This window comes from Bos mutus, chromosome 21 (genome assembly GCF_027580195.1).
Source record: "Bos mutus isolate GX-2022 chromosome 21, NWIPB_WYAK_1.1, whole genome shotgun sequence".
NCBI classification, from domain to species: domain Eukaryota; kingdom Metazoa; phylum Chordata; class Mammalia; order Artiodactyla; family Bovidae; genus Bos; species Bos mutus.
The window spans coordinates 15,683,866-15,706,829 of NC_091637.1; the positions used below are offsets into that span (position 1 = coordinate 15,683,866).

The following is a 22,964-nucleotide window of genomic DNA, read 5'->3' on the forward strand; positions in this document are numbered from 1 at the left end:
TGAATGTCTGTCTCAGGGCCTTTTCTGACATTCCGCCGCCCCTGGTACACGGTTTTGTTTTAGTTCCACAGAGCAGACCATAGTGTGTCCATCCACCTTCTAACAGCTAAAGCAGCAGAGAGAATTAGGGTGCTTCTGCTGCCGAGCTCACGCGTGCGTGCGCGTGTGGACACACACACACACCCATAAACTGTGCATGCACGCACACACACACACACCCTTAAACCTTGTATTTCTGCCCCCTTTGTTGTCCCCACCCTATTAGCCAAGTAAACAGTCGTTTTGGCAGTTTTAGATTTCTGTGCAGGTACATTAGTTCTGCACTTTGCAGTTTTGGATGACGTGGGTATTGCTTCACCACGGCCTTTGGCTGTGAGTGTGTGTGCGTGCGCGTGTGCACACGCGTGTGCCTGTGCAGGGGAGTGTGAGATGAAGCTGAAGATCTGGACGGTGGCCTGGCGCCTGTGTTTATGCAGGAGGTGACTTCACAGAGCAGTGCTGCTGTTCACAGTAGTGGCCGTGTGACACCTGGCTCCCAGGTGTCCCGGACGCCTCTGCCCAGGCTTGGGGAAGGAGATGGGTAGGAAAGATGGGTGGGGCAGTGGGTATTATTACTGTAGGTTAGGTTAGTGTAAGATCTCTCCTAAGAGTGTATTTAAGTTTTGAAGGTAGAATTCAATTTGGATCCCACATTATTCATGTGCTCACCATTGAACTGTGAAACCTCAAATTTTAGCTTTTATTGACATTCATTCAGTTACCTCAAAGGACTGTCAGGAGTTTTAAAATGAGCTTTGTTGTTGTTCTCTAGTCACTGAGTCTTGTCCAAATCTGTTGTCACCCACTGCCCTGCCAGCCTTCTCTGTTGATGGGATTTTCCAGGCAAGAATACTGCAGTGGGTTGCCATTTCCTTCTCCAGGGGATCTTCCCAACCCAGGGATCAAACCCGTATCTCCTGCATTGGCAGGTGGATCCTTTTACCGCTGAGCCACCACGGAAGCATATGTATGTATATACAGCCTATGTGTATATGTTCATATATAGCCTATGTGTGTGTGTATTATATGTATGTGTGTGTATATATATGTGCACACACACACACACACACATATAACCGTTCTCTTTCAAAAAGAAAAATAACCTTGAAGGGCTAAGCGTGAGCCCCCTGGGAAGCCCTGAATAAACGGGAAATGCTCTCATTACTGGTGAGATTCGTGAGTGAGAACCATCACATTGTTCGGGTCCAGTCGCTTCTCAGTATCTGCAGGGCGCTGGGTTCCAGGAGCCCCACAGACCCCAGGATCCACAGGTGCTCTGGTCCCTTCGTCCACCCTCTGTGTCCGTGGTTCCATCAGCCAACCATGGATCGTAAATATAGTAGCACATATGTGGGGAAAAAATCCACATTATCAGTGCACCCATGCAGTTCAAACCCGTCTTGTTAAAGGGTCAGTTATAGTTATTCTGACTGAAATAGGTATTGTCCGTCTAATTTGGAAATGAGGCTGTGTGTATGTTATTTGGGGTGATAAGTATTAAAGAATTTGAGAGGAGTCTTCTAAATAGTAGGTCTTCACTTTGCAGACGAGGGTACTCTCTAGATTTAAAAGTGTTAGCGAGCTTGTCACTTTCCTCAGACCACACAGTCTAGGAAGTAAGAAACTCGGTTTGAACCTGGGTCTGTCCTCCCACGAAGCCTCTAGAAGTAGCCTGAGTAGTAACCTTACTGGCACTGTCTCTTACAGTAATTATTCCATCCTTTGGACTCTGCTTCCATTTTTATGTTTTCGAAACCATTTCCTACTCCTGGAGCCTGAGTTTCTCTCTCCCCGCCTTCTGCCTGGTGAAACCCACAGACTCGTACAGCTGGAGGAACCATAGCGCCTGCAGAGGCTGCCCCCTCACACTGTACGTGAGGCCTGGAGAAGCAGAGGTGCTCTGAGGTCAGGCAACTTAGGAGTCTCAGAGCCAGGATTTGAACGTGGAGTCTTCCATACTTTCCCACTGGTTCTTCCATGGTAGCACCGTTTCCTCTTTAAACCTTCTTGTCTCAGTGTAGGTGTAGGGGCAGACGTGAGAACAAGGAAACTTGGGTTCAGATTATGATTCTACCACTGGTAGGAGCTTTAGAACTTTGGAGCAGATATTTAACCTTTTTGTGCCTTGATTTCCTTGTCTGACAAATGGGGATTATAGTAGTACTGCTGCTTAGAGGGTTGTGGTGAGGGTTAAATGGGCTGTTATTTGGAAAGCACTGAGAATGGTGCCTGGAACAGAGATTATTGGTGATAGCGATAATTACTATCAGTATTATTAGTGATAGAGGCAGGAAGGAAGGATGCGGCCCGACTGAGCATCTCGAGTGTTGAGGGCTGCAGTGAAGAACCTCTGGGGTTGAGAGTTGGGAGCAGGACCCCTATCAGAAGAGTCCAGGGTTTAAGACTTCACCTTCCCATGCAGGGGGATCCCTGGTCCCTGAGTTAAGACCCCACATGCCTCACAGCCAAAGACCCAAAACATAAACAGCAGAAGTAACAGTGTAACAGACTCAATAAAGACTTTACAAATGGGGGAGGGGAAAGGGGGAGGTCCTTAGCTGCAGAAGTAACGGTACAACAAATTCAATAAAGACACATGCAGGGGTGGGGTGGTGGGGGAGGTCCTTAGCTGCCAGCTTTCACCCACGTGTGACATTGTGAAGTGCACTGGTCCGCTCCCTTGAGTGGCATGGTTTGTGTTTCTTTAAACCTCTGGAGGGCTTAGATCCCTGTGGTTAGCTGCTGCTGCTGGGGGGTGGGTATGTGTGTGGATGTGGATGTGGGTGTGTGTTCAGCTTCTACTCACAGAGTCCTGAGCTTGGTGGACGTCCAGATAGATGTTAGTGATTTTTTTCCCCTCTGACTAGGGATTGAGTCTGGACCTGAGCAGTGAAAGCACCGCCTCCTAACCACTGGCCCATCAGGGAACCCCCCAGATGTTAGTCGTTAAATGTAACACAACAGTTTTGAAGAAGTATTTTCTGCCAGGAGAACCACCCAAACCTTAACTACCTGAACCAGCTGATTTGTTCCTGCTGAAGTTGTCTTATATAATTAGGCTGGCTGCCCTGCAAAGAAAGATGAATATTTTTTCCCCCTAATTTCATTTTGTGTAATAGATGTATACATTCAGCGTATTTGTTGAATTGAAATGCATATCTGAGTATACATACAGAGCCAGGCCCATGCGGGCAGAGGATGCTTGATTCCCACAGCCTTTCTAGAAGGAATTCAGCTGGGAAGGCATTGGGAGCAACTGGTGGAGTTATGCATTTGTATGGAGACTGATTTCCGGGGTTTGTGAGCCTGTTCCTCTGGCTTTAATAGGCATACTGGCCTGTCATTCCAGGTATAGGGAGGGCTCCTTGCAGACAGGGGCGTAACTGTCACTGTTACTTCTTTATTTGTAAGCGATGCTTTACAGAACTCTCACACCATGATGTTTAGCATCAGACCTGATAGATTCTGCTTCATGGTTGTGTGAATCTGGGCAGTTTATCTCTTGAAGTCTCAGTTTTCTCATCTATAACGTGAGGACAGTACACACCATATAAATTTGTTGTGTTGAGAAAATGACACATCAGATGCCTGGTGTGTCATAGGTTCTTGGTTAGTCAGTATTTGTTCCCATCTTTAGATTACACACCAGTGAGAGACTTTTCATCACAAAGGAAAGCCTTTAAAGAGGCTCCTGGGGGGAAAGGGACTTCCTTGGTGGCTCAGATGGTGAAGAATCTGCCTGCAATGCCAGGAGACCCAGGTTCGATCCCTGGGTTGGGAAGATCCCCTGCAGAAGGGAATGGCAACCCTCTCCAGTGTTCTTGCTTGGAGAATCCCATGGACAGAGCGGCCTGATGGGCTACAGTCCATGGGGTCACAAAGAGTTGTACATGACTAAGCGACTAACACACACACCGTGGGGGTGGGGGGAAGTCTGTAGAATATCGATTTACTTCTCTCGTTGGTTACATGGGGAAGAAAAATGATTGTTTTCTCTTTCAAAGACAGCAGAAAGCTTAGTTTGCTCTGCCGGGTGGGAAGCCTCTGTTGGCTGTGCCTGTGGTCTGTGGAGTGGCACTCAGGGACCCTCCAGCTCATCCAGAAGTCAGGATGGGCTCTGCATGTGGGTGGTCTCTGGGAGCCTGGCCCTCAGGTGCCTGCAGTTCCTCAGGCAGCGCGCCAGGAGGCGCAGCTCACTCAGAAACACCAACTCCAGTTTATTTTCTCATCAGAAAGATATTTATGGAAGAAATGATGATGTTAGGAGCATAGTTCCAACCAGCTGAGATCAGTGCCTGAAGGTGGAGGAAAAGTGTGTTTTGATGAATACATTCCGCATCTTGGAAATGCATAACATTGCTGAAAACCCCAGGGAGATCTGACTTTCCAGGAATGCCTCCCTGCGGGAACAGTGCTCACACCTTCCCGGTCTAGACACCAGTGGAGCTCCCTCGGGTGGCAGGTAGCTTGCTGCCTGACGTCAGAGCTCATGCATTCTCTGCCCCTCTGGGCAGTGGGCACCGTGGTCTCTGGCCCTGGCATTGCATCATCCCTATGCAAACCGGGCGATTTCTTTGAAGTTCTCTTTGCATTACAGGAAAGAATGGGCATCTCAGAGCAAAAGTTATTTCCTCTGCCTTGAATTGCTTCATAATAGTGAGGTGAAATCAGGTCGTGTGCTTGGTGCCTGCTCAGTCGCTTCAGTCGTGTCTGACTCTTTGCCATCTTATGGACCGTGCCCTGCCAGGCTCTGTCAGTGGGGTACTGGGGCCTCAGTCCAGTTCCTGCCGGGTGACCCGTGGAAGTGACTTTTTCCCTGCTGGGTTTCCAGATCCAGGGCTGCTCAGGAGCCTTCCCACTGGACGCTAGGCCTCATCGCAAGGTCCTTGAGCTTTCATTCTTTAATTTGTTCAAGTTGAACAAATTAGTGTATATTGAGATTTTCAGAGACTGTTAATGCCAAACATTATACTGCCAGCATGGTGGCAACTGGAATACAAAATTAACCTGTTATTTGGTAGGGGAACCAGGGCTTTCCAGGTGGCTCCGGGGAAGCACCTGCCTGCCAATGCAGGAGACAGGGAGACGCGGATTCAGTCTCTAGGTTGGGAAGATCCCCTGGAGAAGGTAATGGCCACTCACTCCAGTATTGTTGCCTGGAGAAATCTCATGGACAGAGAAGCCTGGTGAGCTACAGTCCATGGGGTCGCAGACAATCAGACATGACTGATCGACGGAACAACAACAGGGGAACCAATTGATATTTGCAACTAGCACTTGTGAAAAATGAATTAGAGATGGAGTTTTGTGAAGTGTGGAAGATTGCTGGCAGAGCTTGGGGGAAGGAGGGGGTTCCTTTCAGGAGGGGGAATGTGTATGTCATGCAGGAAGAGCTGATTGCCGCCGCTGCCCTGTCTTTCAGGAGGAGGGCTCTGATCTGTCTCCCTGCTGCCTGTGTCTCCTTAGGTCATGACTGCTGCGAGACAGTGAAGGTGCTGCTCTGCGCTTCCAAAGAGGGCCTGCCTGTGTTTGTGGTGGCGGAAGAGGACTTCCAGTTCATCCAGGACGAGGCCTATGACGCAGCCCAGTTCCTGGCCACCAGTGCTGGCAACCAGCAGGCCCTGAACTTCACCCGTTTCCTGGATCGCTCAGGACCCCCGTCCTCGGACGTGAACTCCCTCGATGAGAAAGTTGCCCTGGCCTTCAGGCACCTGAAGCTGCCAGCGGAGTGGAATGTGTTGGGGACAGACGCAACTTCACACGGTAAGGACCTCGGATGACCCGCAGCCTTTGAGCTTGGGATTCTTTGTTTTTGGATGGGGCTGCTTTCCTTTGGGGATGCTCCTCCCGTCTCCACGGTGGCTGCATAGACTGTGCCATTACAGGAGCAGAGTGGCCTCAGTGGCGCCTCTCCTGGGTCCTCCTGCTGAGTTGTCAGGCCCGTTCTTGTCGGGAAATGACCCCACAGAGGGCTCACTCAGAGCGGCAGCTGTCAGAGTAGCTGGTGGCTTGATGCCCTTCCGTGGCCTGGACTTCACACTTGATCTCCTGTGTGTAGAGAGAGGCCCGTCCTTCATGAGGAGGGCAGCAGAGGAACGTTTGACACTTCTTTCTAAAGATCAAAGACAGGATTTTCATTATTGTATTCTCAAGGTGTCTAGGGATTCCATGAGGCTGGAAGAAGGAAAAGACAGGGAGGGGCACGCAGGGGAGCTAACCAAGGCCTGGAGCGCCCACCCCACAAGTTTGTAACCAGAGTGCCCTCACTCTGGTCTATTTCATCTGCTCGGGACTCCACTTTTTAAAAAGCAGTGAAGTAGTAGGTATCTATATATGTTCCTCTTTTTCTGACAGGGGATTTCCTGTGTCATTATTCTTGTGGTAAATGACACCTGTTAGATGTTGTGAATGTTTATGTGTGTAAACACACACACACACACACACACACACACACCCCTCCCCGATGAAGCAGCATATACCTGGAGTCCAGCAAACAGCGTCATCTTTCCCTCCTGAGTGCAGATCTAATGGAAAGATTTATGAGTTACGCAAAGATCAGAGCGTTTGCTTTGTTCCTAACAGAAACTGAATGGAAAGGCTGACATCAGTCCACTTGCCGGAAGGGGTTGCTTATCCTCTCGACTCTTATCTCTGGAAGAACAGGACAGTCACAGGACTGCCCTGGAGTGTTCCTGACTTTGGTTATTGTGTTATGAAGGGGTCGCCCAGAAGGCCCCGGCCCCCCCCGCAGGCAGGCAGACCCTGACTGAGGAGGAGTGCCCAGCGGGGCTGATCCGGGAGGGCGCTCAGTTCCCCACTCTCTAGACCCACCAGATAGCTGTGTTCTTCTCATGGAGGAAGGGCAGCGAGGTTTTGCTAGCTTTAGTTCTCTTAGACCCACTGAATTTAACCACTGGGGCGGTGACCAGCTGCAGGAAGAGACCCCCACTGTCAGGGGCTTCCTGTCAAGACAAGACCGGGCACTCCTGCCAGGTGAAATGCAAAAGGAACCTTGGATGCTCAAATGAAGGGAAAAAGCATTTATCCTTTTTCTTTTTAACATAGCGCCTAAGAAACCTCTGCATTACTGAGATCTAGAGATCAGAAGATTTGCCATTATACAGGACAGTGGGCACTTTTCCAGAAACCTAATGTTCAGACATTTCTAGCTCCTCCTGTCCCACCCCCCCATATTGATTTGTTTGTTTGTTGATTGCTCTGGGCCTTCATCGTCTTGTGTGGGCTTTCCCTACTTGCGATGAGGGGGCCACTCTTCGTTGTGGTGTGTGGGCTTCTCTGCGGTGGCTTCTCGCTGCAGTGGCTCCTCTCACTGCAGTGGCCTCTCTTACTGCAGAGCACGGGCTTAGATAAGCTTCAGTCGTTGCCGCATGCAAGCTCACTGGTTGTGGCTCATGGGCTTAGTTGCTCCGGCATGTGGAATCGTCCCAGATCAGGGATCAAACCCCCACCCCTGCATTGGCAGGAGGATTTTTCTCCAGTGCTCCACCAGGGAAGTCCACTCCTGCGGTTTCTGTGTTGTGATTGGAATGATTATTCTGGTTGCCATTCATAAATCAGTATCAAGAAGGGTTGCATTACTTATTTATGGGGCATAAAGTTGTTTTGTGTGGTTTTGCTTTGTCTTGTTTAAAGAAGGCACAGGAATTGGATAGTTTGTTCATGTCACCTGGTTAGAAAGAACTGTAGGAAAAGCACAGGTCTGAGACGTTAGACATATATCCTTCTCTTCTCTGGGTCTTAGCATCTTTGTCTTTAATAGGAAGCTTTCCAGATTTAGTATTTTTATGGTCTTCTGTGTACTTCTTAAGTTTCTGTTGTACAGGAAGGCTAACTCAAATTTGGGCACTTAAGGAAATGCCTGAAAACCACAGTAAGGCGCTGTTGCACATTTTCAGGATGGCCAGGTGCTCGTGAGGACACACAACCGCATCACAGACCTTGCTGGAAGAGAGCCGCCCCAGCAAACGGTTTGCGGTCTCCTATGAAGTTAGATTTATTATGTGACCTAGCATTCCTACTTTTTGCTCTATGTCCTAGAAAAATGAAAAGTTACATTTACTTAAGAAATCTTTGCCCTAATATACCTGTAGCAGCATTATTTACAATCACCCCAAGCTAGAAACAACCCAGATCTCCCTCACTGTACACACAGACTGTGGTACGCCCATGCGATGGAATACTACTCAGCCATAAAAAGGAGTAATCTGTTGACATGCACATGAACCTGAATGCGTTTTAAATGTATTGCACTAAGAAGTCAGGTTCCAAAGTTACTCTGTGACTCAATTTATATGATTCTCTAGAAAGGGCCCTGGAGAAGGGAATGGCAACCCACTCCAGTATTCTTGCCTGGAGAATCCCATGGACAGAGGAGAGCCTGGTGGGCTACAGTCCAAGGGGTCACAAAGAGGCTGACACAACTGAGCAGCTTTCACTCATTCACTCACTAGAAAGAGCAAAATTGTAGGGACAGAAAATAGATTAGTAGTTTCCAGGGGCTTGAAGTAGGGGAAAGGTCTGACCACAAAGGGGTGTCCTGGGGAAATTCTTTGGGTGTTGGATGGTTGTGTGTCTTGGTGGTAATCCTGGAAATCCTGGAGATTTCCATGGACAGAGGAGCCTGGCAGGTGATGGTCAGTGGGGGTTGCAGAAGAGTCAACTAAACAACAAACAAAACGTCAATAACAGGTCCTTGCTTATTGTTGGGTGGTGGTGGGTTGAGTCGCTCAGTGGGTCCAACTCTTTCTGATCTTGTGGGCTGTAGCCCACCAGGCTCCTCTGTCCCTGAGATTTCCCAGGCAAGAATACTGGAGCCATTCACTTCTCCAGGGGATCTTCCTGACCCAGGGATGGAACCTGGGTCTCCTGCACATCTCCTGCATGCAGGTGGATTCTTTACTGCTTGAGCCACCAGGGAAGGGGGACAAATGCAAAGAAGCAGTCTGCTTAGAGCAGAGAGTTGCACATCAGATGCTTTTTGAAAGATGTTTAAAGGAAGAAGGTAAGTCAGCTTGGTGCCTGGGGTAATCACGCAGCTAAATAGAGCACTTGTTACATAACAGCACTGCTTCCTGTTGAAAGCTGGGTGTTTACAGGTGTTCCAGCCTGATACTTATACAAAGAAGTGAGGGAGGATTTATGGTTAATCCTCCCACTCTAATCGTTTAGATGCATTGCTTTTTAACTTTTAAGGCTCAGGTCACTAACTCCTTTGGAAATAGCTCCGATTTTTCTGGACGGAAAAATACACATAGGAACCTGCCTGCAAAATTTTACATATTGTTTCAGGAGTCAATCTCCCTGAACCACAGGCATTAAGAACATGACATTAAGAACTCTTGGCTTTAGCAGGGAACTCAAACCCGGGGCTCTGTAACAACCTAGAGGGGTGCGATGGGGAGGGAGGTTCTAGTGGGAGGGGACATATATGTATACCTATGGCTGATTCCTGTTGATGTTTGGCAGAAGCCAACACAATACTATAAAGCAATTATCCTTCAATTAAAAATAAATTAAAAAACAATAAAAGAACTCTTGGCTTAGGCTTGATATTATGAAGTGGAAAAAGCATAGGTTGCAGGGTCAATTTGTTAACATCCTGGCTTCATTGCTAGAGTGTGTGCAGAATATTTAATCTCTCTGTTTCTCAATTTCTTCATCTGTAAAACGGAGGAAAATATATCCTGGAGTATGTGCTAGTTTGTAGGCTTTTAAAAAATTTATTGTTATTAAACTTTTTTTTTTAATTTAAATTTTGGCTGCGCTGGGCTCCCTAGCTGTGGCATCTGGGCTCTGAAGCACGCAGGTTCGGTAGTTGCAATGTGCAGGCTTCTGCAGTTGCAGAGCTTTGGCTTAGTTCCCCGGCAGCATATAGGATCCTGGTTCCCCAACTGGGGATTGAATTCATGTTCCCTGCACTGCAGGGTGGATTCTTAACCAGTGGACCAGCAGGAAAGTTCCAGGCTCTTCATTTTTAGCATGCCATGACCAGTATCTAGTAACCTTTTGGACAAGACAGTGATGAGCTCTGATGTGGGAAAGCAGCATGTTCTATAAAAGGACTTAAAAAAAAACAACAAAAAACTTCTTTGGAGCAGAATGAGATTTTTTTGAGCCTATTTCTAGAGTCTTTCCTTACCCATACATCATCAAGAGGGAGTTTGTCCTCTTTATCCTCCTCAGTGTTCTTTACTTCCTAGTTACGTGAAGCACTGGACTTTTTTTGCCTTAGTTCTGCCTTAAAGGCAAATAATACGGGTTCATGTGGGTGGAGGGTGAATGGTGGGGTGGGAGTATCTTCCCTCTGAGCTACCAAGTTTCACTGAGTTGTCTCAGGTTTTCAGCACCTGTGGTTAGTGAAAGGGTGAACTAAGACGGTTTTTCCCCTGAAAGACCCTCGTACAGTAGCCGTCAGCATAATTTGCTGGTAACAGAAGGTGGGCCTCGAAAGCCCTGCTCTGAAGAAAGCAAAGAGGAGCAAGGTCCTGGGGGAAGCCTACCTTCTTATTTAGTCGTGGTGTTGTATAACTAACCGAGAAGATCTGATCATCTCTGGGGTGGAGAGAAGGGTGAGCCAGGTTTCAGCCAGTTTGCACTAAACTTGTGTTCTCAGTTCTTTGTATCTGGTGTTTGGTTAGTGAAACCACAACGGTAATCATTTGGGGTTTTAATTCCCATACCTTTTCCAGATTGCTTGCTAGCTTTCCATGGAAATTTTTCCTTAGCTGCTCTCGCTAGACTTTTTGTATGTTTTCACCTATTCATAGCTGCTAAAAAAGAAAATAAGCAAAGATATTTTATAATATATAATAGTAATCTATAGGATTGACTCCAAGACAGGTGTTTCCTCATTATGGAGCACTTTAGCTCCAAAAGGTTTTATTGCCTCTCAAACCTTGATTCCATTACAAGGTCATGCGTGGCGTTTTTCCAAATGCCCATTTCTCGCATGGGCCTGCTGCTGCCCATCCCCACTAGGCATGAGAATTCCTGCATCACCCTGGACCTGAGGTTTATTTGAGGAGACCAGAACAGTAGGAAGAATGGAGATTTTGGAGTCTCCCAGATACACATTTAAAGGGCACTGCGAGCAGGCTGGCTCCAGCGGTAGGAAAAGCACATGTAGCCTTGGATTACCGTTTTGTTCACGGAAGTCGGGACCCTTTGCTTAGACAGAAAAGCCGATGACTTGAAAAGGTGCAGCCGTCTCTCACGAGGCACAGCCCCTTTCTCTGCCGAGCTGAGTGTGAGGGAGGCTTCCAGCACATGAGTAGATAGGAAGCAAGACACTTCCTCCTGCCTTCTCCATGGGAAGCTGGGCCCAGGCCCACAGACCTATTTTTTTTTCCAGTTGAAAATAGTTGAACAGGAAAATCAACCAACCAGCGTAAGGCCCTTGAAGTAACTGAAACAGAAAGGGAATGGAAGAGGGTCATGAGTATTCAGATGGTGGCCTCTCTAATTTTCATTAAGAAACCAAGAAAATTCAGAAGAGGTTTTTCATTTGCCCTTTAAGAGATTGAAGAAGTCAGACCCGTTATAAAATCAGAGAAGGAATCTATGAGGGAGAAAAAAATACAAGTTTAATGATTGTGTTAATCAGGGTTGCCCAGAGAACCAGAACCAGTAGGAAGATGATTTCAGGGAATGGCTTGCACAGTTGTGGAGATTTAGCTAAGCAAGTCCAAAATTTGGAGGGCGAGAGTAGAAGAGAAGATCGGGGCAAGCTGAAACCCACCAGCGTGAGCCAAGGCTGTCCTCCCTGGACAGGAGGGGAAGTCCCACGCTGGATGGACTGCACGGCCACAGGCTGACACCGTCCTCTTCTGGCAGGGTTTCTTCTCTGTCCAGGGGAATCTCAGCTCTGTCATTAAAGCCTTCCAGCTGGTTTGGTTAGGCCTTCCCAAATTAGCTAGGATAATCTTCCTTATTAAATCAACTGATTAGGCTCTTTAATTACATCTGCAGAAAAGCCATCACAATGAGGGCAAAGATGGAAGGGAGTTGTCTTAAATGATGCAAGGACAACCAGAATGCCATAGCATAATTAAATTCAGATTGGGGACAAAGGACCCAATTGACATCATAGGAAATGCAGTTAGTGATCTGAATAGCAAAGTTGAGCAGCTCTCCCAGTTACAGAGAAAACACAAAGATCGCAAGAGAGAAAACAGAACAGAGGTCAATTCCAAATTGTAGATCTTCTGGATTTTAAACTGAGATGAAAGGAACAAAAGCAATGATGAAACTGTGTGTTAGATAAGAAAAATTACTTTTGGAGGAAAACAAGAGAAGGTGCTTCTTAAGCTACAGCATGAGAATGCTTGTGTGGTTTTTTTTTTCTTTTTTTTTTTTTTTAACAAAAAGAGATGGGATAGAGTAACGGAGAGGGATCGGTTTCTAGACTCAAGACAGAAGCATCTTCAGATCTTGCTGATTTTTGCTGTGGGCAGTTATTAACCTGTCTTCATCCGCGGAAAGAGGATAACGAGGCCTTATAGGGTTATTGTGAGAATGGAAAGAGTGAATACAGAGCACCTAGCCCAGTGCATGGCATTGAGCAGCCTTCACCAGATATTACTATTCTTATTACCTGTTGACTGCAAAGAGGGGGCGGCCTAAAAGCAGACGTGGCACCTGCTCCTAAGGACTGTAGGATGAGATTTGGGGTCCCCCCGGGTGCCGGAATCGGGATGCCAGCTTCAAGCAGGTGTATTGTCTTGTTATTGGAACTCTGCCTTTTGAAGGCTGAGCTGACTCAGAGCACATGAGGGATGAGAAAGACTGGGGGTGCAGAGGAACTGCTTTAAGGAGGTGCCATCTAGTGAGGCCGGATTAACCAGTCTGTAAAAAATCATCGAGTTCCCTGGCAGTGCCTTACTCACTTTTTTGTATTTGTAAGGGTGTCAGAGTGCTTGCAAACAAGCACAAGGCACAAGTCACGTGGTGATACTTGATCTTTTCTGAAAATTCTTTCCGTCCTTTCTTCTGGCCTGGCCACCTGCTCTGAGTTGCTTATTCACATTGGCACCCACACGTGCACTGGTTCCTTCCGTAGTGTTGATGTCTTTCCAGCCTTATGCCTCTGTCACCCATCATATAAACCATTTAGTATGCTGAGTTCTGTAAGGACAGTGTAAAATATGAAAGATGGTTTTTGCCTCCCAGGAAACTTAACCTGGCAATGAGACTAGACTAAGGCATGTGTGACGTTAGAAGACAGTGCAGTTCATATACAGTTGCAGGGTTGCGATGCATTTATTCTTACCCTACTGCTCACATCTGAAGCATCAGGGACTTAAATGTAAGGGGAAAACACTGGGGTCCAAGAAGGGTGAGCGTGCCTGGTGGGGTAGGTCGAGACCTCCGGGAAGCTTTGGAGAATGAGAGATGGTAGCGCAGCTGAGGGGGCAAAAGCAGGCACAACCCCAGGGCACCATTCCCATTCTGAGTGGTACTCCCTGGGGTCAGATAAGCCCAGCCTCATCATTCCAAGTCGGATGAGGTGCAGAGAGTGTTGCCAGCGAACCTGGATTGTGATTGGAGGTCAGGAGGGACAGAGCAGAGAGCGGGGAAGGGCAGGAACGCAACATTCACTGAACACCCGCCGCAGCCTTCACCTGACAAGCGCCTCGCCCATTCCTCTGAGCTGTTACTGCGGCTGTGGGAGCAGAGGTGGTGGCACCCCACTCCAGGGAGGCAGGGAGGAGAGCTCCGAGAGCTGAAACAGGTTGTGTCCAGTCACACGGACAGTAAATGCCAGATGGGAACCCAGGTTTGCTGACTCCAAAGCCTTCCTCACTCTGCCACTTTCAGAGTGACTCTGTACCAAGAAGGGGCCTTCGCTTCAGGTGAAACAGGCACGTAGTTTTCCTTCTGAGATTGTTAGCCTATCCTCTTGGAATTGGTCTTTCTTATTATGCCAGAAGATGCATTTCTTTCTTAAACAAACAACAAAAATAGCTGCCACTGCCAGCAATTTGATTTGCCCTTCATGTGGGAGAATAAAAAGACCTGTGTGTACTTAACAAGCAGAACCTGTTTTTAGTGTTTAACTAGCCAACTCCTCTCTGGGTGATTTTTTTTTAAGTAATTATACTTTTTGATACACCCATCTAAGCCCCAACAGCTATTCCCCTTGGATCCTGATCCCCATGTAGCGAGGCTGCATTCACTTCTTAAATTTTTTCTGTCTGTCTTCCTCCCTCCCTCCCCTCCCATATGTGTGCAGTCACCCTTAACGTCTGCATTAAATCAGAATATAGAAATGGTTCCTCTTTTGTAGGACTGTCTCCTATAGGAGATTTGGCCTCTCATCCTTTTTTCCTAGCTTCGTTTTTGTCTTTGAGAGATGATTATACTCTGCCACGGTAAAATTGTTCATGCTATATGTTGAGGCTTAGTGGTATGCTCTCAGGGGCTTGGAGGCAGTGGCATTGACCTGAACCATCCTTTTCTTCTTTTGCTCTGGGTTTTCATGTTCTCCTCCCTGATCTTCGTCTTGTCCGCTGTCTGCAGATGGTGGCCCCCGAGAGACGTTGATGCATTTCGCCGTGCGGCTGGGGCTGCTGAGGTTGACGTGGTTCCTGCTGCAGAAGCCAGGTGGCCGCGGAGCTCTGAGCATCCACAATCAGGAAGGAGCGACACCTGTGAGCCTGGCCTTGGAGCGGGGCTATCACAAGCTGCACAGGCTCTTGACCGAGTAAGTGCGCCTTCTCCCATTTCCTCCTTCTGGGCCGGCCCCACCCCCGCATTCACAGTAACCCCGCCCACGTGGCATCTCCAGCCTTAGCTGGGAAGTAAACCCTCAGCTCTGTGCCTTGCCTTTCACTGGAGGTCGGTAAGCTTGCTCCTGCTCAGCACTTCATTGTCTGAGAGGAACACACGTAAGTCACCTTCCCTTTTCTTGCCTTTCCTCAGCTTTCTCTGCCCTCACTGTTTCTTGCCTCTTAAATTTTACTGAAAACTCAGAATAAGTCTGGTCTGTAGGGGTAGCACTTTATGATCCAGGGCATCCAGTTTCCCCAGCTTAGTCCAAGAGGGAACAGACTTTCTGTGCCATATATTTTTTTCCCCCCTGATATGTCTTTAATTCTTGAAAGAGTTAACTCGAAGCAAGTACTTGTAATAATTGCATATAGAAAGTATGCTGAACCACTAAGTTTTGGTTTGAATGTAATTTCTATAAATAAAATTGAGAGCAGTGGTCTCTTCATACAAGGAGCAGTAAAAAGCAACCGAGTTGTCCTGGAAACGTGCTGTCGGAAATCCTGCCTGTGTGTTTGTGAGTCCAGTTGTTACACATTCTGACTCTTCAGAGAGTGTTTGGAAGGAAGGCCGTTCGTCAAAACATTCAAAGAGTTCGTCTTCCTTTTTTCTTGAGTAAATAGAAAAATAAATGCATTAGGACAGCCAACACTTTTTTTTTTTAACTTCTTATTTGGTATTGGGGTATCCACAAAAACAGTTGTGATGAGTTTCAGATGAACAGTGAAGGGACTCAGCCATCCATATACATGTATCCATTCTCCCCAGCCAGTGCTTTTCTTTGGAGTACTTATAAAAGACAGAAAATGTCAACTATAATTTCTCTTATTTAATGTATTCTTTACTGCTTTATGATCATCACCATCTTTTCTACCGCATGAGCAAGAATCAATCCCATTGGATCTGTGTTCTTTAGCAATCGAGGGACCCTTGAAATTAAGTCAGTCTTTGCAAATTCTCAGGTATTTTATCCATGTTAGGTTCGATTTAGTTGCCTTTTATTTTTTATTATTCTAAACTGTGTGTGTACGTGGTGGGGGGTAGTCTGGAAGGGCCCAGAGGAGATCTCAATGTAATGTAACTTCCTGTTATACAAATGGGGGTGGGGGGTTGTTTGTTTTTCTTTACCTGCCCCATGGTTAGAACGTCCCCAGTCACTCCAAACAGGAGGTTCCTTGCGGAAAGCTTTCTGATGGGTGCCTCCGATCCAGTGACAGCAGGAGGGGGCACACCTCATGTCAGATGAGCTGTGGATATTTGAGCTCTCCCTGGACAGTATTCCAGAGGGCAGCGCGTTCCGTTCCCTCGCACTTCCCATCTGGCTATGACTGGATTCCTTCTGCTTGTCTGCCTCACGGCCTCCAGAAGACAAGCCTCGTCCCAGAAGTTGAGACCATCAACTCCATATTACTGCGGTGAAGTTCAAGTGCAGTTTTCTCCAGATTTAGTCTTAGAGCACAGAGGTTTTGCTGGGAAGCAGAGTTGGTTACGGATTGCCATCCAGATGGGGAAATAGAATGATTACAACAGCTTCTTTATATGCCGGGAGAGGATGTCACAAGACCATTCTTGCAGCACAGCTTTAAGGAAACTAGAGTGTGTGTTTTTGGAGGAGAGACTTTGCTTTGCTTTATACTGCCACCTCTGCTACATGTGAGACAGCCGCTTCGCTCCTTTCGAAAGGGAGTAGGTAAGGGAAAGCCAGCTTGAGAAGTCTCGTCCACAGTAGGGCAGTACAGCAGGGCTACAGCAGGGCCGTAGGGGCACCTTGTCACAGATCTAGCTCTGAACTGAGATTCTTCTGGCTGTTACTGTTCTGCAGCCTAGAAAAAGTGCCAAGTCCTAATTGTTGTTCAGTCGCTAAGTCGTGTCCCACTCTTTGCAACCCATGGACTGTAGCACACCAGGCTTCCCTGTCCTTCACTATCTCCCAGAGTTTGCTCAAATTCATGTCCATTGAGTCAGTGATGCCATCCAACCATCTCATTCTCTGTCATCCCCTTCTCCTGCCACCTTCAATCTTCCCGAGCATCAGGGTCTTTTCAATGAGTCGGCTTTTCACGGCAGGTGGCCAAAGTATTGGAGCTTTAGCTTCAGCATCAGTCCTTCCAATGAATATTCAGGGTTGATTTCCTTTAGGATGGACTGGTTTGGATCTCCTTGCAGTCCAAGGGACTCTCAAGAGTCTCAAGAGTCATAGTTAGCAATTTAAGAAATGATCAGGAGATGATTTTTCTACATCCCTCACTCTTCCTGTGATGTCAGTAGACTCTTCTAGAATTTCCAGCATAAAGAGTCAGGAGAGATGAGATCATCTTTAGCAGATGAGGAAGCTGAGATCCAGAGTGGCAGAGTGAGGGGATGAGAATGACAAGGTGGCTGAGCCAGAAACAGAAGCCGCATCTCCTGGGAGGCTGGCCAGAGTGGCTGGGCTCCCCGCTAAGATTCGGAGAACCCAAGAAGAGACTTCCTGGGATCCACAGCCTTTGAAATTAACAGCAGTTTATGCGTGTGTGTTTCTGAATAGAGTTCATTTGTGAAATTCGCAGTGAGATTTGTGGGAAGTTAAGAATTGCTGCACTGTGTGATGGTTATCTTTGTTAGTAGTTCACTAAAATCTTTAGACTTGGGTATGCTTACTCCTTCTCCCTTTCAAATTGTAGATTCTCACTTAGGCCTGTCTCTTACCCTCCCATTCAGTTAATATGAAGTTGAAGTATCGTTTGTATCCATTTTATATTAATTGTAACTGTTTACAGTTTAGCCTTAGCTGAAACATCATGTTCATTTCAGTCCCTTTATACCTCTCCCAAGAGAAGTCTGTTGTTTTGATTCTTTGCTGCTTATACCGAGTGTTTTGGGCGGGGAACTGAAGGGTGCTGTGCTGATCTGGGTCCAAGTTCTTTCTGCATTTGTGTCCCTAAGGCTTATTTCCATAATCTGTTTGGAATGACTTGAGTCATTTCTATGTCAAATGTGCTTCGGGTTAAAAGCTTTCTCTTAAGTAAGACTCATGTCTATAGGGAACCTCTGTTTAGGACATTTTGGGGAGTTCCCCTTTTCTGTAACCTGTAGCTATTAATTTTCACTTTGTTCAGTGACAGGGAAGAGAGAACTTTTGTTGACTTACAGCTCTTTTGCTTTAGTTTTTATTTTGACTAGGGCTTCTCAGGTGGCTTGGTTGTGAAGAACCCGCTGGCCAATGCAGGAGATACAGGAGATGTGGGTTCAGTCCCTGGGTTGGGAAGATCCCCTGGAATAGGAAATGGCACCCCACTGCAGTATTCTTGGCTAGAAAACTCCATGGGCAGAGGAGCCTGGTGGGCTATGGTCCATGAGGTCACAAGGGTTGGACACAATTGAGCACACGTCTTCATATTTTGATCTACATTGTGAATATGGATGCATTTGTAATCTGAAAATTCACCTTATATAAAATGTTACCAGTTTTGCCTGAGAAATCTTACTCCTGGAAGAGGAGCCTGCACGTCTGCACGGACTTCTTTAGGTGGGTGCACAATCCTCTCCCACGTATGGAGGAGCTAGTTGCACACCCCGCCCAAGGTTCCTCAGTGATGGGCAGAGCGGGGAGACAGCCCAGGTCTTCAGGCTCTTAGGTTAGGATGCTCGGGAATGACGGCGTTAGAGAAACGTTGCATCGGCATTGTCTAACAGGAGCATGTTACAGCTGGGAGCTACCTGATGTCTTGTTCATTTAGTGACAAATAAGCAACCTTCGGACCTGGGTCACTCGTTAGAGCTGAGACCCAGGGGCAATTCATGGTAAAGGCAAAGTGTGCAAACTTTGGGGTCAGGTCTAAGTCTGTGTTTTGGCTCTGCCATTTTTAGCCGTGGTACTTTGGACCCATGAAGTCACTTTTCCTCTCTGAGCTTCAGTAATATCTACTTCCTAGAATGATGGCTGAGGGCTGGGCGTGTACAGTGGCAGAAATCGGGGTTTATTGATCACACAGTTTATGGTGGTTTTGGGGAACACATAAAGGGGCTATAACTATATATCAGCTTGAAGAGAGACAGTGTAGTATGGTGGGATTGCTTAGGGATGAAAAAGTTAGTATCTGCGTTCCCCCAGTTAGTGCACAAGTGACTCAGAAAAAGTCACTCTCCCACTTGAGTCTCATGTTTCTCCTCCCTTATGGATAATATCTCGTCTGTCTACACTACAGGTTGTTAGAACCAAGTGAGATTTGTGCAGATGCCTTATTAAAGTCAAAGGGACTCTGGATGAAAGTGTCCCGTGTAGTCATAAAATCATGGAAATGATTTTCACTGATCAGTGAAGCTCACCTTCCCGTTGATTGATCTGCCTACACTGTCCTTTTTGTAATGTTAATTATAGTTGTCTGTGAATTACAGTCTGTAGAGAGGTCGGGAGTGTTGTAGCGGGGCAGTCTGGTTTTGAGTCCAGGCTCTGCCTGTGTAGAGCTAGAGCTGCGTGATGCTGGGTGATCCACTCAAGTAGTGTCTCAGTGCCTTGTTTATGGCATGGGAAGAGTAAGAGGGACCGTCTTCAGGTAGTTGCTTTGAGAAAAGAATGCATAGCGTTTCAGGGAGCGGGGCACAGCACAGTGGCTGACACAGATGTCATCTACCCTTTTCTTATTTTCCCTTTCCTTCCGTAATTGTCCTTTCCTTCATATATTAAGAAAAATACGCCCAAAATGTTGGACGTCTTTTAAGGCAGCATTTGAACACTGCTGTTTGATAAGAGTCTGAAATTATTTCCCAGTGTATCAGATACCACTTTAAAAGATGAGCGTGGCTCTGATGCATACAGTGATGTCGGCGCCTCCGGGCTGTTGAGCTAGATGGATAAGTGCCATCACCCTTACAGGAAGAGTTATTTCTTTGAGGAATTTCCACTCCCCAGTGTTGACATAAAAGTGCTGAAATATTTTATTTGCCCAAAGAATGAGTTTGAAAGTATTTGTCCTAACAGTACTTCACCTCCTTTTCCGTATCAGTTCAACAAATCTGTATTTGTTGAATGCCTGCAGTGCCCTAGAAATCACAGTTGGTACGTTGCAGGTCATACTTCATTTTAACCTTATTACAGCCTTGTGAAATAGGTTTTATCTGTTTTATAGATGAAATATAGAGGCTCAGAGAATTGAAGTAACTGGCCCAAGGCTGTATAGAAACGGTGGAGCTCCTGGTACACACACAGTGTGGAATTGCCAGGGTCCCATACTTCCCTCAGTGCAGATTTGACAGGAGGAGGGAGACTTGGGAAGGGCCCCTGGGATGCTGGGTGAGCATCACTCACTCAGGGACAACCAGCTTTCCGTTTAGTCCCAGCCCCTACATTCCCGAGCAGAGCAAGATCCTCACTAAAATAACCTAACGTTTATATTTCCCATCATATGGTTTTAAATCTATTTTTTGGTTACCCTTAGGCTACCGTTTTGCATTTCAATTCTCCCAACAGCCTAATGAGTGGGTAGGGTAGGTATTGTTGTCCCCGTTTTATAATCGGGGGAACTGAGGCCAGAGAGGTGAAGTGAGCGGCCCAGCGCCACGAGGCTGCACACCAGGTGCAAGTCCAGTGTGCCCGGCGGGGGTGGCACAACTGCGTGTGCAGGGCAGAGACCCGGCCTGGCAGACCGAGGCCCTCAGCGGGTGGTTCATGCTGCAGCGTCCGCAGCGGTGACCCCGCTCTGAGAGTCTGGGGATGGGGTGCCCACACCCATCTTCTGACACCTTTGCTCTTGAAACCCGAGTTCAGGGTCAGGTGGTAGATTAACTGGCACTCAAGTGTACACGTTTCCCAATGGGACGCAGTCCTGTTGAGCAGGACGTCCTGTGAACACAGTGGTTGCCTTTTCAGGGTCCTCTTCAAGTGCTTGGCAAGTGGGTCTTTGGTAGCCTATCAGCTGCAAAACAAGTGTGTAGGCTTTGCTTTTGCTTAGGAGGAGAAAGGATGAAACAGATGCACAAACTTACATTCAAAATGATGGACAGAGCAAACAATTTTTTAACTTTACATTTCGCTGGCCCAAGTCCAGTCCAGCCATATGTTTGTCTGTCCATCCCTCCCTCCCTCCCTCCGTGTATCCATTCCCTCATCCTCTTTTCTCATTGTGTCTCCTGGGGCTCCTTTGTGTTTTGGTCAAGATAGGGTGGTGGAATTGAGTGGAAACTAGGCTGGTAGCAGTAACTGAGTGTTGAATCCCTGCTGCGTTGACGCTTTACACTGTGTTCTTACTTAAAACCTCTTAGCAAGTGTCTAAGATAGAGTTAATACAGGTAGTATCAGTATTTTTTCTACAGATGAGAAGACAGACCCAGAAAGGCTAGTTTGCCCAAGGCCATGTGGTTAGTAAATTGGCATTATTCACAAGCTTGTGTATTGGTTGTTTTAAAACTCTTAATACAATTTTGTGAGGAGGTGTTTTTGGTAACATTGTCAGACTTTTAACCAAACTAATGAATCATAGATTTGGTTTTCAGTAACACCCCTTCCTTTTTTTGGTAAATTTCTAACCTGAAGCATTTTAAGAATTTTGACATTTCACTGTTTTCTTTTTTAAAAAGCCATTCAGCTACTAATCTCAGGATTTCCTTATCTGGCAACCTGCTGGCAAATTGCAAAATGAACTTTCTGAGGATAATGTTTGTATTTATGTAACAATTACACTGGTTACCATTTATTATATTTGTGTCAGGCATTTTGGGTAAATTCTCATATATTTGTCCTCTCCCAAACCCTTTGGGGGTGGGCACGTTGTCCTCAGGTCGCAGGTGATCACTGTCGCTGGCAAGTAATGGGGCAGTACTTTGAACCCGATGGGAAATCTGAGCTAAAACCCATGGTCTCTTGTACTGCCTGGGTCTTTCTAAGAAGGTGAGTGGGTCCTGCTAGTTGGTTGGAGCAACAGAGCCATTCCACGTGTCTCGTGACTCCTACTGTGCACTTCTTTTCCCCACTGCAGTATGCATGCAGACAGTCCCAGCCTGTGTTTATTCTTGGTGTAACATTTACACCTCAGAGGTTTTCTTCAAAGAATTACGAATTTACACAGCTTAATTAGTGGTGACAAAGTTTCTGTGGCCAACAGCACGTGACATTGAAAGTATTTCTGACTTGACTACAGACCCAGGTGGAAGAAAACACGGACCCAGAGCTTAGGGCCTGATGGGTGTGAGGAAATGAGGATCCGCTGGCACTCTCTACCCTCTAAGGAGCACACACCTTTAGTATATTACACATTAGTTTCATCTGATGAATTTTGAAATTTCCTTAAAGGCATACCAGTACAAAGAATGACTTGACCATCTTACCTGCATTTATTATTAACAGAAATGGAAATTATTTTTAAGCAAAGAAAATAAGGAATGTTGAATAAACCTATGTGGCTAAAATCAGTATTTGGCCAAAGCTGACTACCACTAGTGTAGAATAAAGTTGTCTTGTACACGAATAAACATGAAACAGTCTAAAAAGTGATTCTATGTGTTTACTAACGTTTAATGGTTTTAAAAGTCTTATAGTGGAAAAGCAGTAATTTCTCAGCATCACCAGCTTCTATCTGCATTGCTCTTGATTCCTTAACAGCATACTCACTTTCTGTTCACACACCAGTGTCCCTAAACAGGTAGGTGTTAGAAAATTATAATTCAGGAGAGTTCTTCCAGAGCATGTTTTCTAAGAGGAATTTTGTACCTAGGATTCTTGATTTAGTGATTTTCAAAGGTTCTTGAGCTGCTGAACTTGGTTAGCATTAGAAAAGTCATTTTGGCAAGGTTTTGCTCAACGGTTTTATTGTCCATACACACTTTATGCACCGTTTATAAAGGGCTTGAGCATCCCCGGATATAGGTATAGGTGGGGGGTCTTGGAACCAACTCCTGCAGATGCAGAGGCATAGGTGTGTATTGTGATGTCCTTGAAGTATTGTTAATAAACTCTGTTGTTTTGACACTTGGTTAGCAAAATGTATTTGAGGTACCTCATTTTTTCCTGTTATTTCTTTATACATTTATATCTGGATTGAGGATAATTTGTCATAGTGGCTGTACATGGTTTTGGCATGTCTCCTCTTTGTAAAATTTGGAGGTGGCAATGTTGACTTTTCAGCTTTTATTTTGTCTAAGACATGAATCATTTACAAATAGAA

At 46.4% G+C, this 22,964-nt stretch overlaps 1 protein-coding gene across 1 annotated transcript in view; it reads left to right on the forward strand.

Moving 5' to 3' along the window:
* AKAP13 (A-kinase anchoring protein 13) overlaps positions 1 to 22,964 on the forward strand; it is a 245,086-nt gene that overhangs the window by 52,700 nt on the left and 169,422 nt on the right. The window contains 2 exon segments of the mRNA XM_070358158.1: positions 5,506 to 5,802; positions 14,578 to 14,761. Of these exon segments, the coding sequence (XP_070214259.1) occupies positions 5,506 to 5,802; positions 14,578 to 14,761 (481 nt within the window).